The following is a 12674-nucleotide window of genomic DNA, read 5'->3' on the forward strand; positions in this document are numbered from 1 at the left end:
GCAAGGCTCCTGCCAGGATTACTTAAAAGGCAGGATGAAGAAGTGAAAACATTTGTTTACAAATATGCTTATTTTAGACTGTTGAGAAATTGGATTTTATACTTAATGTTCTCAATTTTAAGCTTGACATGAACAATAATATATGGCAAATAATTCCAAGGTTCCAGTTCAGGAAACACATTTTGATTAGAGACTCGGAATTGCAAGAAGGCATAAATGCAGCTCTAATCTTTCTTTTCATCTTGTGATTCTTGTTATGAATGCAGTATCTTTCCAACATCAACTCTTATTTGCACTTCTTTTCCTCCCATTGTTTTGTTCCTCAGAGAAAATAATTTCAAAACAGTAGCTTGTTAAATTGCACCAATTACTTTACCTGAAAAGTCTGTTGATAATGCCACCAAAACTGCATGTTCTGAGTACATTGTGTGAAATCCCTGCTATTTCCTCATGATAGGTAAATCAATACTAGGTTTATAATGCTCATTCAGAGGTATCTTATAATAAATCCTCCTATATTTCACATTCATTCTTTGCTTTGCTGGAGGTCTAGATGGAGTTAACGGGGACAGATGACATGCACACTGATCGTGACCTGTTACTGGAAAAATTGCACTGATCTTAGGCTCAAATGAGAGCAACTAGAACACCTTCCAAGTGTTCATTAACAGAAAGCAAGAAATTGGGATAGAAGACAAGAGGGGAGCAGATCAGAGTCAGGTGCAATTCACACTCCTCATAGATTTGTCTACTTTCAAAGTTGTAGGGCTAATGAAGAATAATTACAACTTATTAATGTCTCATTATCTTAATGACTGCAACTCAGTAACACCATATGTCACAAGGCAAAAAAGAGAAATTTCTCTTGACTGCAGTGTGAGAGGAAATAGCTCTTATCAGCACCTATCAACCTGAAGGAGAAAAGTCTCTAAGACACCCATGTTGCCATGAGTGGAAAGATGCGATAATTTCCAGGGTGTTTCTTGGTGTCATTAGCTGTGCTAGGACTAAACATTACATCTTTAGCATATTGCATCTTTAGTAGCACCTCTGCAAAAACTCTTTGAGCAGAAACTAAACTTCATTTGTCTTATTTCTGAAAATTATCCCTTCTAATAAAGTGACACCACAAATTTTGCTCAAAACTAAAGTGACAGATAGAGCAAAGAGGAAACCTTCTGTTCACTATGTAGAGACTTTCTATACATTTCCCAGTAATTTACAGTAACTAAATAAACCCCAACTTTCGAAAAAACATTGAGTTGGAAAATTAAAGACTGCTTCCATTAGTGCTCCTTTACGAGAGATCAATGGCTATTTAATATTGACATTTGACTGAACAGCAAGAAAAGAATCCCTAACTTTTGTCACTTGCATGCACTGCTCTCTTACACATTTATCATGCATTGCCTTACAGAGTTAAACATGCCTGAAGCCCAAAATGGCAGTTATTCTCAAGACGGGCAGTTTTTTAAAGCCAGAGCCTCATAAGTCACTGAGAAAGCTGTATCAAGAAACCAGAGAAATGCAGCTTAATATTAGTCCCTAAATTAACAAAGCAAAACCTGCATAGACAAATTTGCTTTAAATGCTGCACAGTTTCTTCCAAAGGCCTGCAATTATTGCCCAAACTGTAATTTTGCAAACACTTTCAGCCTATGTAAAAATCCCTCTTATGAACCAAACTTTAAATCATGCTTTCCCTCTCCTGCCCAGTACAAATAGAAAGCTGCTACTGCAGAGTACAGAAAGAGAACATTTGAGTCTGATGAAAACCACTGCTATGCTATGGTAAAGTACAGCTTATAAACATTTATTCACAAAAAAGCATCTGCAGTTTCAGACCATACAGAAGAATTTACCTCAAGCTAGAAATTAGCCATATCTGCCCAAGTCACCTGAATGTATTATTCATTATAAAGACACTCATTCACATAGTTGCAATGTACAGTTTATCACTATCCAAAGGCACAGACCCTGTAAATCCAGCATTAGAGTAATAGTACAGAAAATAGTTTGCACCCAAGCATAGGAAGCATGTTGTATAATTAAGAACAAGCACACAAATGAACACTGACATTAAGTTATTAAGCACCACCTCTGTTTAAGCACTGTCAAATATGACCATAGAAAAAAAGCTACAAACCTAACAGCACTAGTTCAGCACAGGACCGTACAGCAAGCACTCCCCTGCAATACACACAGCCACACGATGCAAAACGAGACAGTTAGTGTCACTGCATATCATCTCCATTCCTTCACTTGATTTAGAAACAACAACAGAAATAACCCATGCTCTGATGCTCCTCCCAGACTAGAGGTTGTGTCTCTCCCAGCAAAAGCTGCAAGGCTTCAGCTCCTGATTAACCCAGGGAGCCGGCGCCTGCTGCAATATCCAAGTCACTTACTGCATTGCTTTTCAGCGGAGTGAAAGTGGCTGCTCTTCCCGGGCACACATGGCTCTCTCAGCTGGAGGGGTCTCCGTTCAGCACAGTTCAGCTCCAAAGTCTCTGCATGTGGAGGGTAATTGCCTGTGCTCTGTACTGAGGTTTTCTGGCTGCAGTGACTGCTCACCCTATCCATTGCCTCTGGTGTATGCTAAGTAAGCAATCCCTTGGGTCTTCATAATGAAAGGATGAAGAGTCGCAGCTTTTGAGAGCAGATAAGGTGTTCTGCCGAAAGCCTCTGTGCTTCCATGGCATTTTAAAGGCAATGCCTTTATCCTGCCTCACAGTTTTTTATAGTGCAAGTTGTTGTATCCTGTAACTTGCAGTCGAATTTGCAGCCAAAACCTATTTTTTATGTTTCAGAGAGAACTTGAGTTTACAAATTCAAGCCAATGCATTTTTAAATGTTGAGGAACAAACACTTGCAATTGAACTTAATCTTCTAATTTTCACAAGTGCAAATGAAGGGGAGGGGTTTCCTAGCTCTAAAACATACTGTACCAGCCCTACTTACACAAAGGGTACAGTCAATAAGCAGCAGCCTAAAACTTCATGGATTAACATCCCAGATTTAAAATGCTCCAAGCGCTGTTCTAGTCCTGAAGGATGGACTGTTGCCCTTGTCTGTTGTCTGTATGGTGGAGGGACTGGTCCTACAGTATGTTTACAGGGTTAGAAATAGCAAGCACTAGTAATAAAGACACAGAAAGAGCAAGAGCCACAGTAAATAATTCCTCATTAGGGATCCTAATATTTTGACCATGGTGACATGTCTGTCCCTTTGGGAAGATGTGAGGGAATTCACTTGCTTTCCTTATAACAAGCCTGAGTGAGGCGTACAGATGAGCAATTTGTGAAGCCAGACCTGACCTTCAAGGGATTCCCAGGAAGAAAGACCCATTCTGGTTCTGTGCTTACCTATCACCCAGGCCTCCTGAGACCTGCCAGTGCTAACAGTGCCTAACGTGTGAAAACCAATACATTGCAGTCCTGCAGGTAAAAATGTGATGCTTTTTCCACACAGGTGCCCCAGGCAGATAGCACAGCAATCATTCAGATTTCCTACAACTAAGCATTGTGTAAGGTGTTGATTCACTCATCTGCCTTAAAGCTCTTGGGCAGGGCAGATTTTCTCTGCCACTGATGGGAGTGTTAAGAACTCCTGAAAACAGTGGTAGCAGCAAGAGGAGGCTTTAACCCTCTTAGTAACGGCTTTGAAATTCCCAGAGGCTGATTATCCTTCCAGATAGCATGGGGAAATCCCAGCCACTGAAAGAGCGTGCCTAATAAATATTGCAGGAATATTAATTGAATCCTTTAGAAAAAGGGCAGTCAAGGACAGGCACCTAGAAAGAGCATGTCACAACATTCTTCCTTTGGAAAGTGTTTTATTAGCTGGGCTTTGGCTTTTTCTGGAATTTCCATATCAATGCAGCTTTCTACAATGTACCTCAGCACCAGTGGTACTGTACCTATCGTTTTCAGTGCTGTGATTTTTGCCTGTGACAATGCCAAAGATACTCACACTGGCTGACAGATGTTGCTGGAAGGGTGCTGGTTTGCACTTGCACAGAAATACACCTCAGACAAGAGGGGAAACCAGCCCATGATATATTGGTGTCAGTGGGTTTCTATGAAATGAGAAAACACTCCTGTAAGAGAAAAGCTGGCCTTTTTGTTCTCTCTTCTGCTCACAGCTGTGTTTAGCACCTCAAGGTAACAAATTTGTTGAGTCATAGAAAATAAGAACTAACAAAGGTGCCTTGAATTTTAAGTTTGTTGTATATAGAAATTATGTATGAGGCGTGCATCAACTTTCAAAATGCAGAGCAGACACAGTCCCTGGCCCAAGGAGTATCCAGTGAAGATCAGACAAAATGATGCAGATGTGTAATAACCAGGATTGCCACTTGATAATCTTATTGGAAGGAAAGCAGGAAAACCTGGCTGGATTTGGGAGCTGCAGCATTGGTGGCAGAAACAATTAACTCATGCTGAAGGATCCCAACTTTTATAAAACCCTATAGAAAGGTGCTCAAATTCTCCTCTTTATTCCTCTCTCACCCTTTTGGAGTATATTGATCCTTCCAGTAAGTCCATTTACTACCCTTGGTTGGGGGAAAAGCTATAATGGATTTCTTTGAAGTGTGAGTTGGACAAAAATAATTGAGTCAGCACAGTAATTAGGTGTGGATCCTTTTAACATTCCAGTAGACCCCAGCCCTGGCTATGAGCAGATAAGTAGTTATTCTAACAAGCATAATAATCTTGTGTTCTGGAGCTATGGAGGGCAGAGGGAAGAATTATAGATTTCAATGGATCATTTTCCTCTCGTTTTCTGGGCTCCTTGCCTCAGTTCAATAGCACAGCAAGCTCTGCTATGCTAACACATCACTTTACTTTCTGCAAGTAACAGTATTTTAAACCCTGAAAACAAAAAGCACCAAGCAACTGATTTACTGGATATAGGCGCAAAGGATGGCAGCATTGATTCCAAGCCTTTAGGAGGCATTTTAAATTTAAAAAGCACAGTTGCACTCCCCACTCAAAAAAACCTTGAACCCCAAACTCTCTATGTAGTCATTTCAATGGAAAATAAATACATTGTAAAACTGAATCATAGAATCATAGAATAGTTAGAGTTGGAAAGGACCTTAAGATCATCTAGTTCCAACCCCCCTGCCATGGGCAGGGACACCTTACGCTAAATCATATCACCCAAGGCCTCGTCCAACCTGGCCTTGAACACTGCCAGAGATGGAGCATTCACAACCTCCCTGGGCAACCCATTCCAGTGCCTCACCACCCTAACAGGAAAGAATTTCTTCCTTAGATCCAATCTAAACTTCCCCTCTTTAAGTTTTAACCCGTTACCCCTTGTCCTATCACTACAGTCCCTAATGAAGAGTCCCTCCCCAGCATCCCTATAGGCCCCCTTCAGATACTGGAAGGCTGCTATGAGGTCTCCACACAGCCTTCTCCAGGCTGAACAGCCCCAACTTCCTCAGCCTGTCTTCATACAGGAGGTGCTCCAGTCCCCTGATCATCCTTGTGGCCTCCTCTGGACTTGTTCCAACAGTTCCATGTCCTTTTTATGTTGAGGACACCAGAACTGCACACAATACTCCAGGTGAGGTCTCACAAGAGCAGAGTAGAGGGGCAGGATCACCTCCTTCGACCTGCTGGTCACGCTCCTTTTGATGCAGCCCAGGATACAGTTGGCTTTCTGGGCTGCAAGCGCACACATTTAAGGAACAGACCAATAAATACCCTGGAAGTGTGGGGTTGTCAGTTTGCTGTTGTGTAGGGAGGTACCAGCGACTAAGCAGCAGTGTTGCACAAGATGATTTAACTGAAGAGCTTTTCCAAGCCAGCTGTAAAGTGTATTTGCAAACTGCAATTAAAGAGAACTGAATTTTAACTTTCCTGATAGGGACACATTAAAGGGCTCATAATCGACTATGGATGCATAATTTTGAAGAGAGCCATATAGTGCAGAGTGTTTGTCTGTGAAAAAAGTAAAGTAGTTTGTGTATGAATTTTATTGTAAACTCATTTGTTTGTCCTAAATATATAAGGATTTATATAGTAACAATATAGTTGCGTCAACAGACTCCATAAGTTTAAAAGAATTTGGGAGCAGTCTGGATATGCCTTTATTGAATTCCTTTGTGTTATAGTAAGGACAGGTTTATTGCCTGCATTTACGAGCCCCAGCAATAGCCTGGGATAACTTGTGGAAGCTAAGGTATAGCAAGGCAAAGAGCATAGCCTGCCTAAGGGGCAGCTGAGCTGGAGGCCAGTGTTTGCACAAGTGGAAGATCATCCTGCTGCTCCTATTTCAAGTGGGGATAGAAAAATTGGGAGGAAAAGATTGAACAAGGCCTGCTCAAGTCACTTGGAGCCTTCAGAGGATTCAGAGAGTGCAGCTTAAGCTTACAAAAAGCCAAGGGTGTTCTTTCTGTGCCTCCTTCCACAGAGATGGGCAAAAGAGCATCATTTTTCCTTAGTTATTTAAATAAATTATGTAGTGCAAATTTGAAATACTCTCCTGCTTCATCATCTTTCAGCTGGCTTTGTGGATGGCTGCTCCTTGCAACCCACAGGAATTGAGGACTGGAAAAAGGGCTTCCTCTACACATCATCTCATGATAACAATTAGTGGAAAATCTGAGTGATGTTGTGTCCTAGAAGAAAAGTGATTGTAGAAACTAGATATTTGTACATTAAGGGTTAGGACAGTAATACTTTGTGTGAGATCAGATTTGCTGAGTGATAGGACACGGGGTAACGGGTTAAAACTTAAACAGGGGAAGTTTAGATGGGATATAAGGAGGAAATCCTTTCCTGTTAGGGTGGTGAGGCACTGGAATGGGTTGCCCAGGGAGGTTGTGAATGCTCCATCCCTGGCAGTGTTCAAGACCAGGTTGGACGAGGCCTTGGGTGATATGGTTTAGTGTGAGGTGTCCCTGCCCACGGCAGGGGGGTTGGAACTAGATGATCTTGAGGTCCTTTCCAACCCTAATTATTCTATGATTCTATGAATGAAACTTATCACAGTTAAACTGCATTTCATCTTATTCCAGAATAATTTAACCTAAATTGAATAATGAATACTTTCATTTTCAACACAAACATAAAACTGCTTTAAATACACATCTTTACTCTTTTAGGATGTTTTTTTCCTGAATATGCCTCCATAGGCAGACCCTGTAAAAGTGAATGCACAGGAATCCTGCCTGTGTCTTCTGGGAGGACATTCCCAAATCTTTTTTAAACTGATTTAATCCTATTCCATTTGAGATACTACAGGCTGTGGGGATGACAAGCAAAAGGAACAGAGTATTTAGTCAGAAAATCACCTCATTTGAATTAGAGACATGTTTTCTAATTTCATGGGGCAATTAGCTGTGGGGATCAGTATCTTAATTACGTTATATTTTCCCCTTAAATGAGCAGGTTGCACACTATTCTGTACTCTGTTTCAGCTTTTCCTCTTTTGTTACTGTCAGTGCTGTTATTCTGACTGACTTGCTACAAATTAGTTGTTTAATCCACCACTTTTCATCTCTAATGTTTTCCAGTTAAAGCCATGACTTCAACTTTCGTTACCTTTCCTCCATGATTGTTCTCTCTCAGGTCAAGGATGTCACATAGGGAAATCTAGGTATGTCCCCAGTAAAACATGAAAGTGGAATCATGAAACTTGAACAGGGTCTAATAGAATATTCAAGATTATCTTACAAAACTTGTAGTCCCTGTGCCCCAAAAATGCACTAGGCCCTTTCCAGGTGATGAAAAGGCAGGCACAGCCCTAGAAGTCCTTCAGTTTGGCAAAGATGTGCTCTGAAAGGATGTGCTGTGGAGCTGTGGGAAGCTATGGTTTTATATTTCAGCATGAGGGAAAGAAGAGCAGAGTGTTACTGAGGAAAGGAGATGATGTGAACAGAAAAGTATGCAGACAGCCCTGATTGTCCATGAGATCAGAGAATGTCTTTTCTCCAAACACGTTTTGCACTTGGATCTGGCCACTGGATTTTTTTTTTAGGGGGAACTGACTGATACTAAGCTCTGAAGGCTTATGTGTTCATTTTGGAGGTGGTTTTGACTTGATGAGATAACCATAGGATGAAGGGTAATTGCAGTGGTGCAGTTTTGATTTTGCCATGGGGATGAGGACTTGAAGTGGTTGTGGCAAGAAACAGGAGCTACTGAGAGTCCTGAACAGCAACTGAGGAGAGTGCTGTGACATTTCAGAACAAAGTGGCTTACCTGCCTCTTGGGTACACTGAAGAAAAGAGGAAAAGTGAGACCTGGAGGCTGTGAACAAGCTCCAGTTCCAGCTATCACATACAGTGCAAGGACAGAGGCTGGGAATTCAGAACTCTGACACAAGTCATGGCATGTATCAGAGCTGTGAATGACTGGTCTGTTACTGCTGTTCTGTGACAGTTATTTATTGCACAACAGTAAGAGATAATGAAGTTTTTCTTGTATTTGAACAGAGTTAATTCCACCTATGAAACTTATTTGGTATTGAGAATTCAGAGGGATAAAACAAATTATTTTTATGTAGACAGCTCCCCAAAGCCTCAAAGAGAACAAAAATTGAATGAGCTCCTCTGAGGAATATCATCTTCTCTTTCTCCCGTGTCTTTGGGAAAATGTATTATCTGATGAGCTCATTATCTGTGCATCTTTATTGTTATTCTCTTCAGAGCTCAAGTCAAACATTCAAAAGGCTGGGTCAAAAGAAGTGCAATAGCAGAGAAAGCAATCTGGCTGCAAATGAAGGATTCGGTAAAATGGATCTTTTATGCAGCCAGCTTCTACAAAGAGAAAGGCAAGTGCAGTTCCCATGCTGCCCCATTAATATTCATCTGACTTAACCTAGAGGAGCTGGGATGAGAGAGGAATTCAGTTCTGAGGGTCCATAATTCTCTCTGAGCCTGTCTGACATGGGTAACGGGAGTCTTGTGCAAGCAATGCTTTAAAGAATCTACTGTCAATTGCTGAACAATAACACCTGCAAGTGATCCTCGTAGCCAAACCTTTCTCCAGGAGAGAACTGGGTTGCTTCCTGTCTTCACAGTTCTTGTATGATGGGGCTGGGACCACTGAGCTGGGAGCTAATGAGCCTTCATGAAAACAGATGGATCTTGTTGTGTTGCAGAAACTGATATGCTCAGTCTCTCAGAGGAACTGAGTCAAATGACTGTGGTTCCTACTCTGGGAGGTTAGTGACCTTGATGTAACAGCGTTGGGAAAGATTCTTCTGTTCATTTCAGATGGGCAGGCCTAGACTATTAGAATTTGTTTCAACTCGTGAATTTGAGCTTATTAGCTAATGTCTGGATGATTCAAGTTGTTAATAGTTGGGTGCGAATTTGGTTTTCATGCTTTGTATTAAGTAACAACTAAAAGCTTGTAAATTAAGATGTCCAGGAAACAAAACTAAATCAAGAAATAATTATATTAAGCTAAATCTTCTTTAGAGATGGAAGCAATCTCTAACCAAAACCAGGTTATTACAGGGTGGTCAGAATACCTGTGGGTAATAGGGTCATACATTACACCAGGCTCCCTTTAAATATTTACCACTATGCATGGCATGTATCCCTTGGAACAGTATGCAGGTAAAAAATGCATCATATGTGGAATATGTAAGTGATAAATGAGGAATAACAACTATGAACGATCTCATTCATCTGTGCATAATTTTCAGATGATGTTGTTGTTACTCAGTATCACAAGACATTTATGACTGGGAGAACCAAAACGAAAATATGGACTTGGAACAAAAAATGGTTCATCATGCCAAATGGAAGGTTGTTTTTTTTCTAGACAGCAAATCACGCCTTCCTGCCATGGATGCTTTGAGGTTTCTGTGCAAGAAGCAAGCATCTTGCTGTGGTTCAGAGAACTGCAGGAAAAACATCTTAAAAGGACATAAACGTTTCAATATGCCCCATTGCCGAAGGGAACATATATAGGTATGTCAGGTTGGAAAATGGTCCAAAGACAATTCCAGAAAAACACCTGAGTCAGACTGCTGCTCTCTTACCTTAGCATGAAGCAAGGGAGAAAAACGTGAGTTAAGAAAAGGTTGGAAATGTCTGAGAAGTTATGATTCTCCTTTGTACAAAGGCAGCCTTCCATTGCTTAAGCAGTGGTGAAAATACTAAATTAGTCCTATAAATTGGTGTCTATGGAAAAATGTTCTTCTGTCTCCATTCAAACTTACCTTCAAAAAAGAATTGTGTTCAGTGGGAAAATGTCATGGCTTTATACACCTGGTCATTAGTACAAGGGAGAAGAAAGTTCCACCTGCACTCAGCTCCCAGCTGAAGTTTTGATTTGTGCTTAGAATCAAACCACTGTGTAAATGATAACCAGCTCTCAAGTCCACAGATACCTTTTGCTGTAAAAAAAGCATTTTTTGATGTAAAAAGCATACCTAGGATCCAAGTGGAGAAATCACAAGCCCCAGACTCCCTGGCTGATCTGCAGTCCACTCCAGTGGAGCTGATGTGCCCCTGGAAGTGCAGAGAAGCTAAGAACTGCCTTCAGTTAGGGAGCTGACAGGAGATGGGCTTGGGGTACGACTTCTCTGTTTTGCCGTCACAGTCCTTTTCCTCTGATGAGCATTTCTTGGCCATATGAAAGGCAGTACCTACATGCTCCCAATTTTTTTCATTAGACAAAATAATTTCCCAGGCTTACACTCTGGGATTTCCAAGGGTGCTCTAAAGCAGCATGCCAAGCCAAAATTAGACAAGAACTATTATCTCTGAGGTTTTCTAGCTGATGTGCTTGGTAAGATGGTATTTAAATTGAATCTGTGGGCTTGTTATCTAGCCACAACACAAACCTCAATAAAGGCCTGAGATGAAGCTGCATGAATAGGACTTTTTATTTCACTCTTGTACCTATTATGTGTCAGTCTGTTCTGTAAGTCAGTGCTTGCTTTGGTATAAATGATCAGATCTAATCAGAGCTGTAGATGCAGGATAGCAGGAATATCTTTATATCTTGATTTGCCTACTATTTTTTTTCTTCTTATAAAGCATTACAGCCTTAAAAATTAGGAATGGAGGGAAAGCCTGTATTCAGATAATGAGTTTTCTGAAAGATACAGCCAGTGTGTCAGGATTTCATTCATTGCACTCCCATAGCAAAAGATGCAGGAAAAGCTTCAGTTACTAGTTCCAATACAATCAGCTCAGCTTGGTGACAAAATAAATCAACCTCAGGCCTGAGGCATGTGACAAACAGCAGTTCCAGTTGAGACCTCCGTTTCTTTATGATGAAGCTGTCAAACAGTATTAAAAAATCATGAACACAATTTTTTCCTGTAAACGAAGAACACTTCATTATAATATCTGCCATCTGATCTTGAGCATATATTAGCAATGAAAAATAAATGCCTTTCCTTGAAAAATAAAATATAAAAGTAGCAGAACATTTTCTTTTTTTTTTTACATACATAGAAGGACCTGGTTACATCACATGAGCATTTATTCCGCTGCAAGCATCTTTTTTAATCAAAATAAATCTCAGTTTCTCAGCTGTTTAAGGAAAGAGCTCTGCTCCAGTAAAGATGAGCTCAATTATAACAGTTCATTACAGCAAACAAAAAGCTTAGTTCTCTGGAGAAGAATAACATAAAAATGATGAGTTGTTTGTTGTTCTATGACCAAGTGTTTGTGAATGGTCCAGTACTGAACTGATTCCTTTCAATTTTTGCTCATGTTAGGATTATCTGTCTGTACTAAAATAGTTTTTAAATCTCAGCCATAAATAGACCAGAAAAAAAAAATCCCTCTAGACCTCAGCCTTGTTATTGTAATATAATGAGTTTTAGGGGTTTGAGATTCTAAGATTTTAGTGACCTCAAATTTTTTCCACATTTGAAAATATAAGCGAGGTTTTCTATTTATTTAGGGCTGCTAGACATTTTAGTATAATGAAAACAAAATAAATTTGAGTCCTAACTCAGTTGCATGTGAACCTGTTTGTACCAGAGTAACCATCCCAATGCGACTGATGGAAACGTTCATGGGAATCCCTTTGCAGACTTTCTCAATTACTATTCAGCTAATAAGCAAATTAGAGCTTGTTCTAACATTTTCTGAGAAACCTTATCCATTTGTGATAACAACTTCTTTCTCTTCTTTCTGCTACTCACACCACATTGATGGAGGTTTTTTTGAAATAACATGCCAGAGAAAAGAGAATGAATCCTTCCTAATGAGCCCTGTTGTCCAGGAGAATCTGAAGTTATAGGACAGATTTTTTTTCCACGGCATCCAAAATTTGTTTCCACATCATACTGCAAAAGGAGCTCAACAAAAAGCCTTCAAAGGCTGGTAAAGAACCTTTCCCTGACATAACGTCAGTGCACAAGTATGGTCCTGAAGCTGTTCCTTCTGTGCTTCGGTTCTCATCTAGCTCTCCTGTAATGCTGCATTTCATCAAATGCACAAGTCATACAGTGCACGAGGCACTGTACCAGTGCCAGGGGTTTGAGAGCCCAGCTGCTGGACTTCAGCAGAGGCAGAAGGGGAGCAAGCACTGGCAGCTGGCTGAGTGGAGAGCCACACTTCATTCCTTCTACCCCAGGTCCTGCCAGCCACGCTACACCACTGTGCTCACACGTTCACACCGTCTCTCATACTCACCCACTCACTCTTCAGTGGATTAACACTGACATTCTTCCTGGAAAGA

The 12674-nt window shown here is 40.7% G+C and overlaps 1 protein-coding gene across 2 annotated transcripts in view; it reads right to left on the reverse strand.

Moving 5' to 3' along the window:
* CTXND1 (cortexin domain containing 1) overlaps nt 1-2598 on the reverse strand; it is a 35136-nt gene extending 32538 nt beyond the window's left edge. For both annotated transcript variants that reach the window (XM_061446805.1, XM_061446804.1), the window contains exon 1: nt 2409-2598. Coding sequence is in view for 1 of the 2 variants with exons in the window: in XM_061446804.1 (XP_061302788.1) it covers nt 2409-2583 (175 nt within the window). In the remaining variant the exon portion in view is untranslated. The remainder of the gene's footprint in view (nt 1-2408) is intronic.
* Nucleotides 2599-12674: the final 10076 nt, after the last annotated feature.

This window comes from Pezoporus flaviventris, unplaced genomic scaffold (genome assembly GCF_033815535.1).
Source record: "Pezoporus flaviventris isolate CSIRO_AGI_PZ_B2104156 unplaced genomic scaffold, CSIRO_AGI_Pfla_v1 ptg000006l, whole genome shotgun sequence".
Taxonomy (NCBI): domain Eukaryota; kingdom Metazoa; phylum Chordata; class Aves; order Psittaciformes; family Psittacidae; genus Pezoporus; species Pezoporus flaviventris.